General features: G+C 47.4%; 1 protein-coding gene across 2 annotated transcripts in view; it reads right to left on the reverse strand.

The window, feature by feature from the left end:
• TIMELESS (timeless circadian regulator) overlaps positions 1–21,434 on the reverse strand; it is a 32,991-nt gene extending 11,557 nt beyond the window's left edge. Inside the window, exons 1-13 of one of the 2 annotated variants that reach the window (XM_017853367.1) lie at positions 21,279–21,434; positions 6,274–6,431; positions 5,972–6,125; positions 5,737–5,851; positions 5,580–5,642; positions 5,232–5,333; positions 4,592–4,744; positions 3,703–3,836; positions 3,102–3,189; positions 2,350–2,526; positions 1,135–1,352; positions 796–899; positions 482–651 (exon numbers count right to left, since the gene is read on the reverse strand). In XM_017853367.1, the coding sequence (XP_017708856.1) occupies positions 482–651; positions 796–899; positions 1,135–1,352; positions 2,350–2,526; positions 3,102–3,189; positions 3,703–3,836; positions 4,592–4,744; positions 5,232–5,333; positions 5,580–5,642; positions 5,737–5,851; positions 5,972–6,125; positions 6,274–6,370 (1,575 nt within the window). In that variant the 5' untranslated portion in view covers positions 6,371–6,431; positions 21,279–21,434. Of the gene's footprint in view, positions 1–481; positions 652–795; positions 900–1,134; positions 1,353–2,349; positions 2,527–3,101; positions 3,190–3,702; positions 3,837–4,591; positions 4,748–5,231; positions 5,334–5,579; positions 5,643–5,736; positions 5,852–5,971; positions 6,126–6,273; positions 6,432–21,278 lie in introns of both variants that reach the window. The other variant, XM_017853366.1, reaches the window with a different exon arrangement.
• Positions 21,435–23,282: the final 1,848 nt, after the last annotated feature.

Raw genomic sequence — 23,282 nt, forward strand, 5'->3', positions numbered from 1 at the left:
TTTTTTGAGACGGACTCTCGCTCTGTTGCCCAGGCTGGAGTGCAGTGGCCGGATCTCAGCTCACTGCAAGCTCTGCCTCCCAGGTTTACGCCATTCTCCTGCCTCAGCCTCCCGAGTAGCTGGGACTACAGGCGCCTGCTACCACGGCCGGCTAGCTTTTTGTATTTTTTAGTAGAGACGGGGTTTCACCGTGTTAGCCAGGATGGTCTCGATCTCCTGACCTCGTGATCCACCCGTCTCGGCCTCCCAAAGTGCTGGGATTACAGGCTTGAGCCACCGCGCCTGGCCAATCAGAGATTATTCTAATGGGAGAAGGAAACTGTGGTAGACTCACACTGGCCAACACCCACAAACCTCTTGCTGTCATAGCTCAGAGCAGGTTTAATAGATGAACTTAAGCTGTACAAACTGTGAGAAGAGCGAGCCCCCTTTCCTTGACTCTCCCTCACAGCTCTTTCTACGTCGTAGGGCTGCCCAGTACCTGCACCACCAGGTTTCCACGGCTCCGACAGAACCGCTCCAACATTTTGAGGAAGAGGTGGGTGGTCTCCACCAAGTCACGAAGGAAAGAGCGGGGCTGGCATCTCTCATCAAACTTTCGAAAAAGTGTCAGGAATAGTTCTCGGTACTCCATCACATAGAAAATATTGTCTAGGAATGGGGAAGAGAAAGGGATGGAAGGGCTATTCTGGAAAGCCTGGAAAAGGAGAGATGGATGAAGCTGGGACTGGGAAGAATGAGATTCTCATCATGAGATGGGACAGGCTGGGATCAGGGACCAGGCCAGGGCCTCACTCTTGATGATGCGGCTGCTCTCCCTCACAGCCTCATCTGGGGATAAGTCCATCTCATTCACTGTTGCCAGCAGCTCCTGATAGGCCTTCAGAGCTAAGTGCATCCTGAGAGTTGAGGGGAAAAGGTGAAACGGAGGACAACTTAGGACAATGGCCCATGGAAACAGCAACCTCCCACGGCCAAAAAAGAAAAAAAAATGTGCCACCCAAACCAAATTTCCCAGCCAGTCCTTGCTCTCCAGACTGACCACCTGAACCCTGAATCAGGGAAAAAGCACTAGCCAGAATTCAAGCATTCAGATCCCTAGCTCACTCTAACTCCAGTAACCATCCCACTCACCGGCGTGCCCAGGAGGCAGCTTCCTTGCGGTCAGTCAGCATCATCTCGTAGTAGTTAGTGAGGTTCTGCTCAATGAAGTGGAAGGTGCGGACACTGAGGGTCTCAGAAACCAGGCCTGGCCGGAAGGAGGCAGCTCGGTTGAAGGCCATGAAGAAAGCCAAGGCCCACATATAATAGGTCTCATCATGCTGCTGAGCTTTCTCCCGAAGCAGGTGATCCTAACATTTAAAAAAGAAAAACAAAAAGATCACCGTGACTTCAGGGCTTCCAACTTCTTCCTTCCTGTCCTATGATGATGGAATGGATGCTGGACACCATTGTCATAATTTTTTTTTTTTTTGAGACAGAGTCTCACTCTATTGCCCAGGCTGGAGTGCAATGGCATGATCTCGGCTCACTGCAACTTCCAACTCCCAGGTTCAAGCGATTCTCCTGCCTCAGCCTCCTGGGTAGCTAGGATTATACGTGCCCGTCACCACGCCCAGTTAATTTTTCGTATTTTCAGTAGAGATGGGGATTCACCACGTTGCAGGCTGGTCTCAAACTCCTGACCTCAGGTGATCCACCTGCCTTGGGCTCCCAAAGTGTTGGTATTACCGGCGTGAGCCACCGCGCCTGGTCTTTTTTCTTTTTTTTTTTTTTGACAGTCTCGCTCTGTCATGATGAGGCTGGAGTGCAGTGGTGTGATCTCGGCTCACTGCAACCTCTGCTTCCCAGGTTCAAGTGATTATCCTGCCTCAGGTTCCCGAGTAACTGGGACTACAAATGCACACCATCATGCCGGCTTTTTTTTGGTATTTTTTTCGTAAAGATAGGGTTTCACCATGCTGGCCAGGTTGGTCTCGAACTCCTGACCTCAAGTGATCCACCACCTCGGCCTCTCAAAGGGCTGGGATTACAGGTGTGAGCCACCACGCTGGGCCACCGCTATCATAATACTCTAGGATCCACAGTTTCCAACTTTCTCCTGTTCTCCCTTTCCTCTCCCTCTGAGGCAATTTTTCCAGAGCCTCTTTTGTCATGCCAGGAGCCCACTCACTTCTGGCATTTTCACTATCTCTCAGGGACATCCTAACTATATATGCTTCCCATCTACTAGTCCACATTCTAGGGGCAGCCTCCCCAAGCTCCTCCCCACCTCTTACCCACCAACAGCTGCATCATCACCTGTCTATTCCATTCCTGATTATCTCCATATCCTTCACAGGTTCTCACCTTTACTGATCCCAGGAGCCGGTTGTAACAGTTCTCCAGGAACTCAGAGCAGAAGTCTCTGAGGAAGAGCCTCACATTGAGGGCAGAACGGCGCTGAATGGACAGCTCTCGGGCGGCCTGGCGACGTTTAGGCACCTTTTTCGGCTGCTTTCCCAAATCTGAACTGTAGTTTCGTAGCTGGGGTGTCGGTTGGGGGATTAGAATTACTTCTAACTACCACCTTCCCCTTGCAGCTCTCGTCAATTTTCTCAGAAGAAACTAATTTTTGTTTTTGTTTTGAGACGAGAACTTGCTCTGTCACCCAGGCTGGAGTGCAATGATTGAACTCCTGGCCTCAAACAATCCTCCCACCTCAGCCTCCCGAGTAGTTAGGACCACAAGCGGGTGCCACCATGCTCAGTTAGTTTTTTTTTACTTGTTGTAGAGACAGGGTTTTGCCATGTTGCCCAGGCTGGTCTCGAACTCCTGGGCTCAAGCAATCCTCCTTCCTTGGCTTCTCAAAGTGTTAAGATTACAGGCATAAGCCATTGTATCCAACCTTTAATTTTTTTTTTTTTTTAAGAGATAGGGTCTTGCCATGTTGCCCAGTCTGATCTTGAACTTCTGGGCTCAAGCAATCCTCCTGCCTCAGTCTCCCAAAGTGCTGGGACCACAAGTGTGAGCCATCAGGCCCAGCCAAGAACTCAAGATGATTACCCTGCTTAAGCTATGCAACTCCACAACGTTCCCACTCCAGATGTAAGCACACTCACATTGTGAAGCCCTTTGTGAAAGATGAGGTCCCTCTCCCCAATGGATTTCAATCCCTGGACGATATACGAGCCCCCAAATCGAGAATGCCTGCAGAAGAAACAAAAAGGTCCAAAGTAATTCTTTAGTTCTCTGGAAACTTTATCTCCATTCTCTATCATCAGCACCATGGAGCAAATTAAAACTACAAAATGTTGGTCGGGCACGGTGGCTCACACCTATAATCCCAGCATTTGGGAGGCCGAGGCAGGAGGATCACCTGAGGTCAGGAGTTTGAGACCAGCCTGGCCAACATGGTGAAACCCCGACTCTACTATAAATACAAAAATTAGCCTGGCATGATGGCAGGTGCCTGTAGCTCCAGCTACTGGGGAGGCTGAGGCAGAAGAATCGCTCGAACCCAGGAAGCAGAGGTTGTAGTGAGCAGAGATCGTGCCAGTGCACTCCCGCCTGGGTGACAAGAGCAAAACTCTGTCTCAAAAAAAAAAAAAAAAAAGAAAACTAAACTAAAATGTTAGTTTTATCACCCCACCTTAGAATTTGTCTCCTATGCCCTCAGCATTCCATGATGTAGGAACAAGAATCTGCCTCTCTGTCACTCACCTGTTGCCTCGCTGGAGGGCTCGAGTCTTCTTTTCTGCCATCTCTCGCTGGCGCAACACCTCCAGTTCTGCAACATCTGCACTCCGCTCCTGAGCTAAGCGTCCCTGCCCTATTCCCGCCAGCTGCTCGGGGTTCTAGATTGGAACAAAGAGGGGAGAATCAAGAGGACAGTCATTCCTTATCCTGAGTTAATGCCTACTGGGCATGCAAAGAGTGAACAAAATAGAACCCCATTAATGGGGCACTGTGCTCTCGTTCTCCCTTATCTGAGGGGGGATATGTTCCAAGACCCCCACTGGATGCCTGAAACTGCAGACAGTACTAAAATATATATATGTATACATTCACGTATATATATAGTATGTGTATACACATACACACAGAACATGTACGTTCTATGTTTTATAGAATGTATATATGTTCTATATACATACGTTATCAGAAAAAACAGAACATGTATACATATATATACACACACATTCTATTATGTTTTTTCAAACTGATAACCAAGATGGCTAGTACGTGACTAACAGGCGGGTATACAGTGTGGATATGCTGGGCAGAGGGATGATTCACATCTTGTTCAGGACAGACAGTGACAAAAGATTTCATCACACTACTCAGAACAATGTACAAGTTTAAAACTTCTAAAATGTTTATTTCTGAAATTTTCCACTTAATGTTTTCAGATCACGGTTGACTGTGAGTAACTGAAATCAAGGAAAGTAAAACCATGAATAAGGGGGTACTACATGTACTCAAGACATGGCTACTCCCGCTGTCACCTGCCTTCCCCAAATAATGCAGCCGTTATCACAAGAGCAATTCTGGCTGTATAGCAGAAAAGTACATGGGTGGAGGGGACTCGGACAATAGGCCAGGGTCTCACCTGGTCACGAAACATAAGGGAGACAATCTCTAGCACATGTAGGCTCCATTGCTGCTCAGCAGACGAGCTGGCCAGAAAGAGGAGGAGGTCGTCCAGGCCACTGAGGTGAATCGCCCAGAGAAGCTGGTCATGGACACTGGCGTCATCATCAATCTTCTGAGCAGTGAGTGGTGAGGGAAGAAAGGGAGCTCATTCAATCCCACTGCCCTGCCTTGAAGCTCTCCAACTCATTCTTTGACCAAGCCTCCTCTCCCAGACTTGTCAGAGGACAGAGTAGCCCAGAAAGAGCAGCTTGGCCGGGCACGGTGGCTCACGCCTGTAATCCCAGCACTTTGGGAGGCCAAGGTGGACAGATCACGAGGTCAGGAGATTGAGGCCATCCTGGCTAACACAGTGAAACCCTGTCTTTACTAAAAATACAAAAAAAATTAGCCAGGCAGGGTGGCGGGTGCCTATTGTCCCAGCTACTCAGGAAGCTGAGGCTGAGGCAGTAAGCCGAGATCATGCCACTGCACTCCAGCCTGGGTGACAGAGCAAGACTCTGTCTCAAAAAAAAAAAAAAAAAAAAAAAAAAAAAAAAAAAAAAAAGGGCAGCTCAACCTAATCATGCACAAGAACACAGAATACCCAAGACGCTCACCTTCTCCTGATCAAGGTCAGCTGGGACATGGAGAATATTTCTGACCAGCAGTAGGATCCGCTCAATTAGCAGGTTGTCTTCCTCCTGCCGTTCCTCCCAGCCCTAATCAGAAGAGAGCAAGAGGAAGAGACTCCCTGTGGAAGGCAGGCAGCATGTACCCTGGCTGGAAGACCAGGCACAGAAGAGAAGCAGGATTAAAAAGAGAGTTCAAACAGTAATGAGGCAGCCAGAGACTATGGATCGGACTACCATATCCCCAAGGACTGGGACCATATCTCAGCATCTCCTCCTCCACCCGGAGAAGGTGCAAAGTGCTGTCCCATGGGATCCTGTAAGGTGAAGACTCACCAGCTGCAACAGCTCATACAAGGTTTCACTGAGGACTCCAAAAGCCTTCTCACTGGCAAAGGCCTGTGAAATAGGGAACTGGATCTTAAGTAGCAGTCATCCACTTCTTCACCACTGCCCCATATTCCACCCCAGGGACTCCAAAGGAAAGCCTCACCTCTTTGTAGGCCTGCAAATAAGTTAGCACCTGCAAAAAATGGTGCCGAAAGCTGGGTTCCTTAGGCAGACTACCAAAACAGAGCAAGGCTGGTTGTGTCAAGTTCACCATCAGTCTGGGAGACAATGAAGGAGAGAGAAGTTGTTAAGTTTCCTTACCAGCTCAAACGCCAGACCTATCAGTTCAAACACCAAAGGCTGGCAGGTGGCGAAAGTTTAAAAGCTAGGGAGGCAACCTGATAACAGCATCAAAGAGAGGCTTGTCCTGGCGGTGCTGGGTAAGGATGGGCAGAAGGTCGCTCTGTAGGATCTGGGCTGCCCCCAGTTGCTGCCGCACATCTCGTGTCTCATCCTCATGCCTCAAATAGCGGATCAGATCCTTCACGCTCTCTTCAGAGACAGAACAAAACATGCATGTGGAACCTTGGAAGAAGCTCCATCCAGACCCACATAATTTTCACACCCATGGTTTGAGAAATTCAACAGACCTCCTTAATTCAAGCAAATTTTTTTCCTGTTTCCTCAAAAAGGTACCTACCTAAGCAATCCGGTTCCTTGTGGTAAGTGTCTCCCTCCAAGTACCCGAGGGCACTACATGTGGCTAGAAGTTCACAGTTCATCATATGCAAGTCCATACATCAGTGGACCAACCAATAGAGAAGGAAGTGGAGAAACAGGAGACAGAAATGACGAGGCCTGCAGAGATAGAGAAAGATAAAAAATGTAAGGTCCTCTCCATGAAAAGAAAATAGGAACAGGAGAAGGCCCTAATGCTCAGAATATTCTGAACAAGATCCTCAAATGTTTGACTTTTGTCACGACCAAAAGTTCTGCTCTCAGTCCCAGGGAAAGTTTTAAATTATGGCTTCTACCTGATTAAAACCAAAGAGGCTCCAGCCTATGAATTAAGCACCTGCCCTGGCCAGACACGGTGACTCACTCCTGTAATCCCAGCACTTTGGGAGGCTGAGGCGGGCAGATTACCTGAGGTTGGGAGTTCGAGACCAGCCTGACCAACATGGAGAAACCCTGTCTCTACTAAAAATACAAAATTAGCCAGGCGTGGTGGCACATGCCTATAATCCTAGCCACTTGGAAGACTGAGGCAGGAGAATCGCTTAAATCCAGGAGGCAGAGGTTGCGGTGAGCCAAGATCATGCCACTGCACTCTGGCCTGGGCAACAGAGAGAGACTCTGTCTCAAAATAAATAAATAAATAAATAAAATTGTTAGACCCTGGCGGGGCACAGTGGCTCATGCCTATTATCTCAGCACTTTAGGCGGCCAAGACATGATGATCATTTGTCCCAGTGTTCAAGATTAGCCTGGGCAACATCGTGAGACCCCATCTGTACAAAAAGCCAAGTGTTGTGGCACACACCTGTAGTCCTCCTACTCAGGAGGCTGGGGCGAGAGAACTACTTGAGCCGAGGTGTTCGAGGTTGCAATGAGCTGTGATCGCACCACTACATTCCAGCCTGGTCTACAGAGTCTCCGGAAAAAATAAATTGCTCAAACCTTGTCACCCTCCACTTTCTGTGGCTCTTCCATGCAGACACAGCTTTGATGCACCACAGGAATTAAAAAACCGAGCTCTGGCCATACAGTGATTCCACCAAGGATCTAATACATCCCAGGAGCCCTGAGGCTTCTGAGACACTGAGAATGTGTAGAGAAAGGTCCTTCACTCTCCTCTCCAAAGTTACTCTTAAACCTTGGTAATCTCAGTAGAAATCAGCATCTAACAGAACAGGTGAGGAAAGGGAGTGAATAGAAACTGGTACATTCCCTATCACTCTCTCACAAAGAATCATCTCCCTTAAAAAAAAAAAAAAAAGACACAGGGTTTCACTCTGTTGCCCAGGCTGGAGTACAGTGGCATGATCATAGCTCATTGTAACCTCAAATTCCTGGACTCAAGCAGTCCTCCTGCCTCAGCCTCCTGAGTAGCTATGACTCTAGGCATGTGCCACCATGCCTGGCCTTTAAAACATTTTTGTAGGCCAGGTGTGGTGGCTCATGCCTGTAATCCCAGCACTTTGGAAGGCCAAGGCAGGCAGATCACCTGAGGTCAGGAGTTCGAGACCAGCTTGGCCAACATGGTGAAACCCCATCTTCTACTAAAAATACAAAAATTAGCTGGGCGTTGGCCGGGCCCGGTGGCTCACACCTGTAATCCCAGCACTTTGGGAGGCCAAGGCAGGCGGATCACGAGGTCAGGAAATTGAGACCATCCTGGCTAATCACAGTGAAACCCTGTCTCTACTAAAAATACAAAAATTTAGCCGGGTGTTGGTGGCGGATGCCTATAGTCCCAGCTATTCAGGAGGCTGAGGCAGGAGAATGGCGTGAACTTGGGAGGTGGAGCTTGTAGTGAGCCGAGATTGTGCTACTGTGCTCCAGCCTGGACTACAGAGGGAGACTCCGTTAAAAAAAAAAAAAAATTATTTTCTAACTGTTCAGCCCAGCCATAAATTGAGCCAGTAAAACATTCACTGAGTGAGCAGAAGAACTGAAAGGAGACTTCCTTTTGTCATCCTTTCTCAGGCACCTGCAGACCCTGAAACCTGGGCTCCAGTGAGGCAGGTTCAGTGTATAAAATCCCTGACTCTCCGCAAAGATACATCCAGCTTTTTTAGAAAGACTACTGTGTGCATGTGCACATAAGCATGCCCATACACATATGCATACACATACATACACACACACACACACACACACACACACACACACACACACGTTGAAGGGCTTCCCTGTGTCCTCTCTCCAAGGAAGCTGACAAAAATAGACAACAGAGCTATAAACATGCTGCGTCAGCACATACTCTTCAAAAGGAGGCACAAAATCATACTTTGGCACTAAAAGGTACAAAATGATAAAGTCTTCTAATAGCAGAGACAAAGCCATATCTGGCAAGGCTCCCAGACAGATAACCTCACACAGTCCTGCCTGCTACCCTCCCCCTTTATCTTGGTTCCTCCAGCGCAGACCAATCTAAAATTCAGTATTTGTAAAAATGGCCACAGCAGAGGACCCAAGCCTCTATTTTCAACATACCACTTTACCTGAAAGGCAAAAATAAGAGGCTGTAACAGCCATCCCTGCTGGCTACCAAAATAAAAGGGAGGAGAGGCTGGGCGCAGCGGCTCACCCCTGTCATCCCAGCACTTTGGGAGGCCAAGGCAGGTGGATCACCTGAGGTCAGGAGTTCGAGATCAGCCTGGTCAATATGGTGAAACCCTATCTCTACTAAAAATAAAAAATTAGCTGGGTGTGGTGGCAGGCGCCTGTAATCCCTGCTATTTGGGAGGCTGAGGCAGGTGAATCGCTTGAACCGGGGAGGTAGAGGTTGCAGTGACCTGAGATAGCACCACTGCCCTACAGCCTGGGTGACACAGCGAGATTTCGTCTCAAAAAAAAAAAAAAAAGAGGAGGAGAAAGGAGATAGGGAAGAAGGGGTCCTGGCAGATGCCAGAAAAGAAGAGGTAATGGAAGAGACTCAGGACTTCCAGTTCTAATCCTTCTGCGGTTTTGACAAAACCAGGCTGTGGAGCAACATGCAAAACAGAGGAAAAAATGGGTTAGACAATCTATCGTAAGCTCTCAGATTAGGGCTCACAAGGCAAGCCTGCAGCCTTGGGCCCACATTCACTGGAACTGGAATAAGAGTTTTCAACAGGAATTCCAGCTCTCCCTGGTGAAAACAACTATTTTAAAAATCGGCCAGGCATGATGTCTCATGCCTGTAATCCCAGCACTTTGGGAGGCTGAGGCGGGTTGATTGCTTGAGTCTAGGAGCTGGAGACCAGCCTGGACAACATGTCAAAATCCCGTCTCTACTAAAAATACAAAAAAGAAAAAAAAGAAACCCCGTCTCTACCAAAAAAAAAAAAAGAAAAGAAAATTTGCTGGATGTGGTGGTGTGTGCCTGTAGTCCCCGCTACTCTGAGGCTGAGGCTGAGGCGGGAGGATTGCTTGAGCCCGGAGGCAGGGGTTGCGGTGAGCCAAGATTGAGCCACCACACTTCAGCCTAGGCGACAGAGTGAGATTCTGTCTCAAAAAAAAAAAAAAAAAAAAAATCAGCCTGGGCATGGCAGCTCATACCTGTAACCCCAGCACTTTGGGAGGCTAAGGCAGGAGGATCACTTGAGCCCAGGAGTTTAAGACCAGACTGGGCAAAAAAGTGAGACCCCCATCTCTACAAAACATTTTTTTTGAAACAGAGTCTCACTCTGTCACAGGCTGGAGTGCAGTGGAGCGATCTCGGCTCACTGCAACTTCTACCTCCTGGGCTCAAACGATTCTCCTGCCTCAGCCTCCTGAGTAGTTGGGACTACAGGCATGAGCCACCAGGCCTGGCTAATTTTTGTATTTTTAGTAGAGACTGGGTTTTGCCACATTGGCTAGGTGAGTCTCGAACTCCTGACCTCAGGTGATCCACCCACCTCGGCCTCCCAAAGTGCTGGGATTACAGGCGTGAGCCACAGTGTCCGGCCACTACCAAAAATATTTTTTTGTAATTAGCCAGGTGTGGTGGCACAAGTCTGTGGTCCCATGGCTCACTGTAACTGAAGCAGCACAATAGGGAAAATGAGGCAGGATAATACCAAAGGGAATTCAAAGTTGGATAAAGGGCAGAATTAGTAAGAACATGAGAGCTGAAGCAAGGTGAAGGGGTAGGTGAGCAAGAAGCAAGATAAGAGGCAGAAGTTAAGCAGGCCAAAACACAAAAAGTAAGAGAAGCAAGCAAGGACCCCATGGCCAGCAGGATCCAGACCAAACCAGCAAGGGGCAGTTCTTCAGGGCAAGGCATATGCATCAAAGAGAAAAACCTGTCCTTATCATACCCCGTATGATAATCAGCTCATCAAAACTCATGCATATGGACTGAATATCATGCACGTACTTAAAATTATGGGATGGAGGCCGGGCGTGGTGGCTCAAGCCTGTAATCCCAGCACTTTGGGAGGCCGAGACGGGCGGATCACGAGGTCAGGAGATCAAGACCATCCTGGCTAACATGGTGAAACCCCGTCTCTACTAAAAATACAAAAAAAAAAACTAGCCGGGCGACCTGGCGGGCGCCTGTAGTCCCAGCTACTCGGGAGGCTGAGGCAGGAGAATGGCGTGAATCCGGGAGGCGGAGCTTGCAGTGAGCTGAGATCCCGGCCACTGCACTCCAGCCTGGGCGACAGAGCGAGACTCCGTCTCGGGAAAAAAAAAAAAAAAAAAAATTATGGGATGGAGGCAGCAGGCAAGCACTAAGCAACACACCCATCAATCAAAAAGGCAGACATTGGCTAGAGATTAGGCAGCCAAAAAAACACATAAAAAGACCCAAACTACACCAAACTCATGCTGATCTCATTTTGCAGAGGTCAGTCTGCTCTCTCGCTCCCAGTGTTAATACTGGGCTTGATAAACTTTGTTTTTTTTTTTCCTGAGATGGAGTTTCACTCTGTCGCCCAGACTGGGGCACAGTGGCACGATCTTGACTCACTGGAACCTCCACCTCCCTCCCAGGTTCAAGCGATTCTCCTGCCTCAGCATCGCAAGTAGCTGGGACTACAGGTGCCCACCACTGCGCCTGGGTAATTTTTGTATTTTTAGTAAAGATGGGGTTTCACCATGTTGGGCACTCTGGTCTCGAACTCCTGACCACAAGTGATCTACCTGCCTCGGCCTCCCAAAGTGCTGGGATTACAGGTATGAGCCACTGCACCCGGCCCCAGCTAATTTTTTAATTTTTTGTAGAGACTGGGTTTGGCCATGTTGCCCAGGCTGATCAACTCCTGAGCTCAAGAGATCTGCCTGCCTAGGCCTCCCAAAGTGCTGGGATTCCAGGCTACATGAGCCACAGCGCCCAGCAGGCCTTCATAGCTTTAAATACTTTGAACACACAAGTCCTCAGTGATAGGTACAATCATCTCCACATTACAAATCAAGAAAAACAGGATCAGAGAGAATAAACATCCCAATATAATGTTTTTATAAGTGAGTTATTTTATTTATTGAGATAGGGGTCTCATTCTGTCATCCATGCTGGAGTACAGTGGCACAATCTCCACTCACTGAAGGCTCCACCTCCCCGGCTCAAGTCATCCTCCCACCTCAGCCTCCCGAGTAGCTGGGAGCACAGGCATATGCCACCATGCCCAGCTATTTTTTTCTTTTTTTTTGAGACGCAGTTTCACTCTTGTTGCCCAGGCTGGAGTGCAATGGCGTGATCTTGGCTCACCGCAACCTCTGCCTCCCAGGTTTAAGCAATTCTCTTGCCTCAGCCTCCCAAGTAGCTGGGATTACAGGCATGCACCACCACACCCCGCTAATTTTGTATTTTTAGTAGAGACGAGATTTCTCCATGTTGGTCAGACTGATCTCAAACTCCCGACCTCAGGTGATCCGGCCGTCTCTGCCTCACAAAATGCAGGGATTACAGGCGTGAGCCACCGTGCCCGGCGTGCCCAGCTAATTTTTTTGGTATTTTTGGTAGAGACAGGGTTTCACCATGTTGCCCAGGCTGCTCTGGAACTCCTGACCTCAAGTGATCCTCCTGCCTCCTAACTATGCTAACTCAAATTTGAAAGTCTATATTTAAAAAGGGCACAGCTGGACTCAGTGGCTCATGCCTGAAATCCCAGTACTTCAGGAGGCCAAGGCGGGAGGATCACTTGAGCCCAGGAGTTTAAGACCAGTTTGGGCAATATACTGAGTCTCATCTCTACAAAAAAATTAAAAAATAAAATTATCCAAGTGTGGTGGTGCGTGCTTGTGGTCCCAGCTACTAGAGAAGCTGAGGTGGGAGAATCACTTGAGCCTGGGAGGTGGAGGCGCAATGGGCCGATATTGCACCACTGCACTCCAGCCAAGATGACAAAGCAAGACTCTGTGTCAAAAAAAAAAAAAAAAAAAGAGGAATGGAATACTGACTGATACATGCCACGAAGCAGATGAAACCTGAAAACATGTTCAGTGAAAGAAGTCAAACACAGTCGGGTGTGGTGGCTCACACCTGTAATCCCAGCACTTTGGGAGGCCAAGGTAGGCAGATTACCCTGAGGCCAGGTGTTTGAGACCAGCCTGGCCAACATGGTGAAACCCCGTCTCTACTAAAAATACAAAAAAATTAGCTGGGCGTGGTGGTGGGCGCCTGTAATCCCAGCTACTCGGGAGGCTGAGGCAGGAGAATCGCTTGAACTTAGGAGGCAGAGGTTGCAGTGAGCCCAAATCGCGCCACTGCACTCCAGCCTGGGCAACAAGAGCAAAAACTCCATCTCAAAAAAAAAAAAAAAAAGAAGTCAGACACAAAAGGTCATATATTGTATGATGGTATTTATATGAAATGTCCAGAATAGGCAAATGCAATAGGTTGATATGGGCACAGCGGCTCACACCTGTAATCTCAGCACTTTAGGAGGCTGAGGTGGGCAGAAATGGTTGTACAACTCTCTGAATACACTAAAAATCACAGAATTGTACAGGGGTTTTCTTGTTTTTTTTTTTTTTTTTTGAGACAGGGTCTCACTCTGTTGACCAGCCCAGGCTGGAGTACAGATCATGGCTCACTATAGCCTCAATTCCTTGGTGCAAGCAATCCTCCCACCTCAGCCTCCCAAGTAGCTGGGACCACAGGTGTTCAATACCACACCTGGGTAAGTTTTTAATTTTGTGTAGAGCCGGTACCTCCCTATGTTGCCCACACTGGTCTCAAACTCCTGGCTGGCCTCAAGCAATCCTCCTGCCTTGGCCTCCGAAAGTGCTGAGATTACAGGTATGAGCCACCACACCTAACCTGAACTGTACACTTTAAAAGGGTGAATTTTACAGTATATGAATTATATCTCAAACAGCTGTTATAAACACTCCACACAATTACTATACACATTCTGTTTCTACCATTTTAACACCAAAAAAAACTATAGACAAAAATCTCAGGATAAAATACTGTCCTTTAAATTTAATAAATATGACTTCATGAAAAAAATTCATTACATTGACTTTATTTTCACATTTAATCATAGACCAGATGAGAATTTTGTCAAACACCATAGAGTCAGTGGATCTGGACATTTAAAAGGGATATTAGTCACTTTTCCTACTAAGTATCAGGCAATTCAGATGAAGCAATATTCATCTGAAATCAATACTTGGAGGCATTAAAATGCAAGAACCAAAAGAAAACAACAGATAAAATATTAAATGCATTTGCAATTCAAATTAACTTACCTTTTTTTTTTTTTTTTTTCCTGAGACAGAGTCAGAATCTTGCTCTGTCGCCCAGGCTGGAGTGCAATGGCATGATCTCAGCTCACTGCAACCTCCGCCTCCCGGGTTCAAGCAACTCTTCTGCCTCAGCCTCCTGAGTAGCTGGGACTACAGGCGTGCGCCACCATGCCCGGCTAATTTTTGTATTTTTAGTAGAGACGGGGTTTCACCATATTGACCAGGTTGGTCTTGAACTCCTGACCTCATCTTAGAGCAATTTGACAGGCAGTTTACAGTTTTGTTTTGTTTTGAGACAGGATCTCCCTCTGTCACCCAGGCTGAAGTGCAGTGGCGTAATCTTGGCTCACTGAAACCTCCACCTCCCGGGTTCAAACTATTATAGTGCCTCAGCCTCCCAAGTAGCTGGGATTACAGGCCTGTGCCACTATGCCAGGCTACTTTTTTTGTATTTTGTAGTTGAGATGGGGTTTCACCATGATGCCTAGGCTGCTCTCGAACTCCTGGCCTCAAGTGATCTACCCACCTCGGCCTCCCAAAGTGCTGGGATTACAGGCATGAGCCATTGCACTCAGCCAATGTTTGTTGAATCTAATAACGATAATAATAAAAAGCCTGTATTCTGTATGTCTTTTAAATGTTATTTTTCTAGTAATTTTATTTTACGGAAGTGCTTTTAGAACACTACAGATCTGCAACAGCTTGAAGGAAAAATCTACCTCGTCCTTTACCAAGACAGTTTGAGAAGCAGTGATATTAAGCAGTCTACCTAGTGCTGAGCACAAAGTAAGAACCTCTGGCTGGACATGGTGGCTCACGCCTGTAATCCTAGCACTTTGGGAGGCTGAGGTGGGAGGATCACTTGAGTTCAGGAGTTTGAGACCAGCTGGGCAACATAGCAAAGCCCAGTCTCTACAAAAAATAAAATACAAAAATTAGCCGGGCGTGCTGATGTACACCTTTAGTCCCAGCTACCCAGGAGGCTAAGGCAGGAGGATCACTTGAACCCAGGAGGTCGAGGTTGCAATAAGCTGAAATCGTGCCACTGCACTCCAGCCTGGGTAACAGAGTGAGACCCTGTCTCAAAAGACAAACAAACAAAACAAACAGAAAGAACCCCACAAATATTAATTTCCTCTCCATCTGTCAGACTCTATAGTCAGTTACTACATGCTTAGGGAGAACCTTCCTGGCAAAAAATAGTGTGCAGGTGCAATGGCAGTACTAAAGAAATTTAAGAAATTTAGTTGCAGAAATAAAACCCACATAATATAGACAGCCAATGTAAAAGATAAGGCAGTACAAGCTGTAAATACGTGATACTGAAAAAAACTAAAAAACTAGTACTCTTTTCAGGTTAAAGTGGTCAAGGAGGTTTTGTCTGAGGAAGCATGATTAGAACTGGGCCTTTGAAAGCTGCATAGGATTAAGGCAGCTGGGAATAGGAGGGGCATTTAAGCAGAGAACTGCCAGTACAAAACCAAAGAGGGAGCCATTATGAATAGATGGGTCTATCAGGAAATCAATGGAAAAGCAGCGGGACCCAGCTTTATGGGAAAAACCTCATCTCTGTCCATCAGTTCAAAGATTTAGAACCTAAGCCAGGGAGCCACTGAAGATTTCTGAGATAGAAAACAAAATGATCAAACCAGGGTCACACATATCCTACTACTGTATCACTATACACATCAGTTTGACCATTTTCCCATGTGGCCTCCATCTCTTTTCCTTTCAGCGTACTCTTTTCCTTGCAGCGCACCTGCGAAAGACCATAACCTCAGATCAATGCAACCATCTGCTTCCTAGACTTCAACTCAAATCTAGGCCCAGATGTGCTGGAGAAAACCAAATGACCCTGTATAGTGATATAAGACACATGTATAGCCTGCAACCTGAGCAGCAGCAAATCATTTCAGTATTCTTTTTTTTTTTTTTTGAGACAGAGTCTCGCTCTGTCATCCAGGCTGGAGTGCAGTGGCACAATCTCAGTTCACTGCAACTCCGTCTCCCAGGTTCAAGCAATTCTCCTGCCTCAGCCTCCCAAGTAGCTGGGACTACAGGTCCGTGCCACCACACCTGGCTAATTTTTGATTTTTAGTAGAGACAGGGTTTCACCATGCTGGCCAGGCTGGTCTGGAACCCCCGACCTTGTGATCCGCCTGCCTCGGCCTCCCAAAATGCTGGGATTACAGGCATGAGCCACTGCGCCCGGTTTCATTTTGGTATTCTTGGTCAGCTTCATTGTCTCTTCCCAAAGAACCACTATCCCTAACTTTCATCATTATCCTCAAGCCCCTTCACTCCACTGCTTCCTTGCCTCCCACCTGGTTTATGTGCTCCCTTCCTCTTAGGAACAATTGAGGTTATCAGACATGAACTCTCTCAACTCTCTCCACCCGAGCCTAAAAACATACATATTTCAAACACCCACCCTTATTTCTTTGCTTCTAATCTAAGCACTCTGTGATCCTCATTAATCACTTCCTGTCCCTTAGCTGGTTATTCCTTATTTCCAACCTTCCCTTTATGCTAGCCCTATCCCCATATATTATGAGTTGCTCAAGGGTATTCCACCTTTTTTTTCTTTTGAGATAGTGTCTCAAAAGTGTAGTGATGTGTAGTGGTGTGATCTCAGCTCACTGCAGTCTCAACCCCCCAGGCTCAAGCTATCCTCCCACCCCAGCCACCCAAAGTGCTGGGATTACAGGCATGTGCCCCCACACCTGTCCTAGCTCATCTTAAGGGGGAAAAAAATCCAACATAAAATAAAACTTTTCCCTTTGACCTCTTATTGGCTGTTCCTCCTCCCACTTAAGTGCTGATTTTCCATAGGCCTGCATCTTTAGCCTTCTTCCCTTATCACTGTACAAGGCCTGATTGGGCAAACTCACCCTCTCCCATGCACTTCAACTACCATCCAAGCCAGACCCAGCAAATCTGTTTTTCTGGCCCCTCTGAGCTCTTGAGTTGACAATCTCATATATTAAACTAACTGAATAGCATTCTCTACCTTCATGTCTCAAAGATACCTCAACAGGTCCAAAGCTGAACTCATCTTCCCAAGTCTGTCTCCACTTTGGCTCTCTCAAGGACTGATATTATCTCCCTCAGTGAAGAAGGCTAAGAGTTTCACCTTATTAAAAGAAACCTAGGGCCAGGCGCACTGGCTCACGCCTGTAATCCCAGCACTTTCGGAGGCTGAGGTGGGTGGATCACCTGAGGTTGGGAGTTCGAGACCAGCCTGACCAACATGGAGAAACCCCATCTCTACTAAAAATACAAAATTAGCTGGGTGTGGTGGCGCATGCCTGTAATCCCAGCTACTTGGGAGGCTGAGACAGGAGAATCGCTTGAACCCAGGAGGCGGAGGTTGTGGTGAGCTTAGATCGCACTATTGCACTCCAGCCTGGGCAACAAGAGAGAAACTCCATCTCAAAAAAAAAAAAAAGAGGCTGGGCGCGGTGGCTCATGCCTGTAATCCCAGCACTTTGGGAGGCCGAGGAGGGCGGATCACCTGAGGTCAGGAGTTCAAGACTAGCCTGACCAACATGGAGACACCCTGTCTCTACTAAAAATACAAAATTAGCCAGGTGTAGAGGTGCATGCCTGTAATCCCAGCTACTCAGGAGGCTGAGGCAGGAGACTCGCTTGAACCCGGGAGGCCGAGGTTGCGGTGAACTGAGATCGCGCCATTGCACTCTAGCTTGGGCAACAAGAGCGAAAAGAGTGAAACTCCATCTCAAAAAAAAAAAAAAAAAAAAAAACCTAGGCTCTATCTCACTTAACTTTCTTAAGTTTTTCTATCAGTCGCTGTCTATCCTTTTATCCCAATTGCTACTGCCTTAGTTCAGTTCCTGAGTAGCTCTTGCTTAGGTTACTCAACCTCTTCCTATCCTCTTTCTCTGCCTTCAGGCTTTTTTTCTTTTTTGACAGAGGGTCTCGCTTTGTCACCCAGACTGGAGCGCAGTGATGCAATCACAGCTCCCGGTAGCCTCGACCTCCCAGGCTCAAGCAACTTTCCCACCTCCGTCTCCCAAATAGCTGGGACTATATGGTACGTCATCACACCCTGCTAATTTTTGTATTTTTGGTAGGGACAAGGTTTTGCCATGTTGCCCAGGCTGGTCTTTAACTCCTGGGCTCCCAAAGTGCTGGGATCACAGGCATGAACCCAGCTGCCTCCAGTCTTGTTCTATCTAGCCTCAATATGGTTACCCAATTTAGGCATATAACAATCCTGCTTAAAACACTTCAATGGATACATAAGAAACTTCATAGTGATTGTCTCTGAGAACTGGGGGATCTAGGATAGGAGAAATATTTGTCTTTCACTTTGATACTATTTGAATTATTTACTATTAGCATGCATTACTATAAAAAACTAAAGTTTCAGTGACCCCCATTGCCTACAATACAAAGTCTTTCATGAATCTCTCTCCTGTTTACCTCTCAAGCTTCTCTCTCAAGCCACTACTCTATCCAGAATAGCCTCCCATCCAAGTATCAACTTAGCTCTGAAGACTGTCCAGGCCAGGCGCAGTGGCTCACGCCTGTAATCCCAGCACTTTGGGTAGCCGAGGAGGGTGGATCGCCTGAGGTCAGGACTTCAAGACCAGCCTGGCCCAACATGGTCAAACTGTTTCTACTAAAAAATACAAAAATTAGCCAGGTGTGGTGGCGGGTGCCTATAATTCCAGCTACTTGGGAGGCTGAGCCAGGAGAATTGCTTGAACCTGGGAGACTGCACCATTGCTCTCCAGCCTGGGCAACAAGAGCAAAACTCAGTCCCCCCCCCAAAAAAAAAAACGACTATGCCCAAAAAGGACTTCCTCCTGACTTCTCCATATAGAAGTGACCTCCTTTTCCTTGTTGTTTACTGTGTGCCATATTCAGACTTCCAACATGGTATTTACAATTCATGTTGTATACAATTTTTAATTTAACAATAGTTAAATTAAAAGCCTAACTCCTTCCATTAGCCTTAGATTCCCTGAGGACAGAAATTCTTTTTTTTTTTTTTGGAGACGGAGTCTCACTCTGTCACCCAGGCTGGAATGCAGTGGTGTGATCTTGGCTCACTGCAACCTCCGCCTCCCGGGTTCAAGTGATTCTCCTGCCTCAGCCTCCCAAGTAGCTGGGATTACAGACACATGCCACCACACCCAGCTAATTTTTGTATTTTTTTTTTTTTTTTTAGTAGAGATAGAAATTCTTATTCACCTTTGAATTTTCAGATCCTTGTTACAGGATCAGAATTTCCGCAGGTGGGGCTTAGGCAAGTGTTTTGAGAATGTTCCTCAGGTGATTCTAACTATCCTATGTTAACTGCACTAAAACGTAAACTCTTTCACATCAGGAATTATTACGCAGCACAATGTAGGTGCTCAATAAATGCTTTACTAAACTGAACTGAAACAGACAAGTCTGGAAGATGAAGGAGAAGAGTTTGGAGCTAAAGATCCGAAGGCATCAGGATGTAAGACGGTGGGAGTGCAGTGAGAGGAGGAAGGAAGCAGGGAAGGACTTCTTTATGACCCTTTCACTGTAACTGCAGAAGACTCAATTACGTGTGTTTTCCTTACGACTTGAGTTCCTAAAGGGATGGGAACTCTCCGTCCTACTCATCTCTGTAAGCCTGGCGCTAAGCACAGTGCATGGTACATGTTAGGAGCTCAGTAACCTTTTATTGATCTCTTATTGATCTTTTTATTGTGTGTATTGGCCTAGGAGGCTGGATAAACTGATTTTCAGAGGGACAATTAAGTTCAGTCTTCAAAGAGAAGTTCACTTGGCAGAGCAGTGTCAAGAACTTCCAAGCAGAAGGAACAGCAGGAACGTAAGTTCTAAGACATGAAAGAGGGCAACCACAATCTTTCCATGTGGCCAGGAGTCAGGTGCATAAGAACTTTACAAAATGAGATTGAGAGGGTCAAGGCCAGACTGTGTGAGGCCACAGACACCCACCTACAGATTTAAGGTTAACTGTGGATGGCCAAAGAGGAGTTTTAAATTTAACATGAAATGATCTACCTTTACTCTATACAAAGTACTAATGGGGCCAGGTGCGGTGACTCACACCTGTAATCCCAGCACTGTGGGAGCCCGAGGCGGGTGGATCACTTGAGGTCAGGAGTTCAAGACCAGCCTGGCCAACATGGTGAAACCCCACCTCTACTAAAAATACAAAAATTAGCCGAGTGTAGTGGCAGGCACCCGTAATCCCAGCTACTTGGGAGGCTGAGGCAGGAGAATCGCTTGAACCTGGGAGGCGGAGGTTGCAATGAGCCAAGGGATCGGGCCATTGCACTCCAGCCTGGGCAACAGAGCGAGACTCCATCTCAAAAAAGAAAAAAAAAAACACACCAAAAAAACAAAAAAAAACAAAAAACAAAAAAAAACAGGCCAGGCGCGATGGTTCACGCCTGTAATCCCAGCACTTTGGGAAGCCGAGTCGGGCGGATCACGAGGTCAGGAGTTTGAGACCATTCTGACCAATATGGTGAAACCCCAGTCTCTACTAAAAAATAAAAATAAAAATAAAAAAAAATACAGAAAATCGCTTCTTGGCCTTTTGGCTAAGATCATGTGCAGAAATTAGCCGGGCATGGTGGCGCGCGCCTGTAATCCCAGCTACTCAGGAATCTGAGGCAAGAGAATCGCTTGAACTCGGGAGGCGGAGGTTGCAGCGAGCCGAGATGGCGCCACTGCACTCCAGCCTGGGCGACAGAGCGAGACTGTCTCAAAAAAAAAAAAAAAAAAAAATTAAAAAATTTGAAAGTACTAGTCGAAGCACGAAAGGCAAAGAATTGAGAGGCTAAAGGGAAAAAAGCTTCATTAGCGGCTGAGGACCAGCTGACAAACCCAAACATTAGGCAACTGAGGGGAGTGAGAAATCCATTCCATAAAACCCAGGAAGTCAGTCAAGCGGCCTGTAAATTCCGACCCCTGCTGACCGTCAGGCCACACACTGGTTTTTTTCAGGTCTCAACAAGATGCGGAGCTCCGAAGTGGAACTCCCCCAGGCACCTTCTGTTCTACTTCAGGAGTTCCAACCCCCTTCCCATCACAACCCCATCCCGCGGAAGGCCCAAGCTGTGCGGAGCAGCCCAGGGATAAGTCAGCCTCCGGGGCGACCTGGGAACGCAACGCCGGAGACAAGGGAGCAGAAAACAGAACTGCGCATGCGCGCCTGCAGCACGAGCCCCGCCCCCCGGCTCTAAACCAGTTGGCGGCAAAAGGGACTCAGCGCCTCCCGAGAATGCCCCCATAGCTTCGAAAGGATCCCCGTGTCCGCTTAGCGCCTTCTCGCCACACACTCACCCGCTCCCTGCGGGTCCTCAGAAGCCCGGAGGAGCCAACGGCCCTCAGGCGCGGGGCCGCAGCCTTTCCGCCACCAGGCTCGTCTGGACGGGTCCCTGCCTGCGCGGAGAGCGAGGCGGGGCGAGCCAGGCTGGTCCACGTGACTCCGAGAGAGCTGGGGCGGAGATTCGTGAAGAAGGAAGGAAAAGGGAAGCGTGTGCAGGGACTGTTTTATGTGAGGTCGATCTAAAAATCACAGCGCTATGAATTTTCTGCTGAATTATAGTAGAATCAAAGTCCGATTAGAGGTGAATTTACAAACATTCTTCCCCTTCTTCTAGTCAAGCGGACTATTCCAAGTCTTAAACAGTTAGAAAAGTTAGGTTTTGTGCCGGGCGCGGTGGCTCAAGCCTGTAATCCCAGCACTTTGGGAGGCCGAGCGTGGCGGATCATAAGGTAAGCGAGATCGAGACCAATCCTGTGCTAATACCGTGAAACCCCGTCTCTACTAAAGAATACAAAAGAACTACCGGCGACGAGGCGGGCGCCTGTAGTCCCAGCTAGCTTGGGAGGCGGAAAGGCAGGAAGATGGCGTAAACCCGGGAGGCGGCAGCTGCAGTGGCTGAGATCCGGCCACAGCACTCCAGCCTGGTGCGACGAGCCAGACTCGTCTCAAAAAAAAAAAAAAAAAAAAAAAAAAAAAAAAAAAAAAAAGAAAAGTTAGGTTTTATTTGGGAGGAAGTAAAGAGCTGAAGTAAAGGGAGGAATGGTCTTCTGGGGTGGGGGATGTCTGTTGTATTATAGGTATAAGTTTAAAGCTTTCAAAGTATATAAGAGGCTCATAAAAGGAAGAAAGCAACCATAAATAGTCATTGATCAGTTGAGGGTCTTTTCTGGCCTCTGCTGAGATGATCTTGCCAACAAGAAAAGATAATAGGGCTCTGCTCTGGCCCCCTGTAATCCCAGCTACTGGGGAGGCTGAAGCAGGAAGATCGCTTGAGCCCAGGATTTCTAGGCTGTAGTGTGCGATGGTCGTGCCTGTGAATATCCATTGCATTCCAACCTGGTCAACATAGTAAGACCCCCCTCTCTTAAAAAAGAAAAAAGAAGATAGGGCTCAAACGAATAATAATCTGAATTATTAAGCATTTGAATAGAAGGAATCAATTTCTGGGGTATGAGGGAGTTAGAAGAGATTTCCTTCAAGATGAAAGGACAGATGACAGAGAAAAATACACAGACACAAAACAAAAGAAACACTGAACTAGTGATAAAAGCAGAAAGATGCCATTTGAGGAGTGTTTTGATTTGCTCTAAATAAATTAAAACAGAGTCAAGGCCTCTCCCCTCATGCCCCCTACTACCACCTCTGCATTTATTTGCTCCAGGAATCAGATTTCCTGTGTTGGCCTTAGGGCTTAAATACCATCTGCCAGGCAGTCACACCAGTGGATGTCAGGCTGACCAGTTAAGCTGCTTAATTTTTCTAGATTCTAGGCTTGCCCAAGCCCTATTTAGGTTGGAAGCTCCTTGGCCCAGGACCTCTGAAGAGATCCATTATGCCAGAATGAACACAACCAGTCAGTGGATGTAGACAGGTTTATGTGGCTTTACAGAACAGCTCAAATCCTAGTGTTCACTTTTCTCAGAGCTACTTCCCCACCCAAGTCCCTGGGGCAAGCATCCCTGAGATAAGTAGGCTATATGTTCCCATTAACTATCCCCCAATTCTTTGGTACACCTGCATCCTGATCTGGGGCTAATATCTCCATTTTCACCACCCACCTCCCTTGAGTCCCTTCTCCTAACTCTTGGAATGCCTTGTCTCCTCCACTTCTCTCCATCTGCCTTGTGTGAGGAGTAACTCCCTGCTTCTCTGTTCCTTCAGAAATCAAGAGCCACACACTTGACTGGCAACAGGGTAAAGGCCAGAAACTTAAGGTGTCGGTTACCCTGTACTCACCATACTGGGTCAAGGGAGGGAGGTATAGGATGGCCCCTTTTTGCTTCCTTAGCTCTCATTGC

Source organism: Rhinopithecus bieti, unplaced genomic scaffold (assembly GCF_001698545.2).
Source record: "Rhinopithecus bieti isolate Rb0 unplaced genomic scaffold, ASM169854v2 scaffold_35950, whole genome shotgun sequence".
In the NCBI taxonomy this organism is placed as follows: Eukaryota; Metazoa; Chordata; class Mammalia; order Primates; family Cercopithecidae; genus Rhinopithecus; species Rhinopithecus bieti.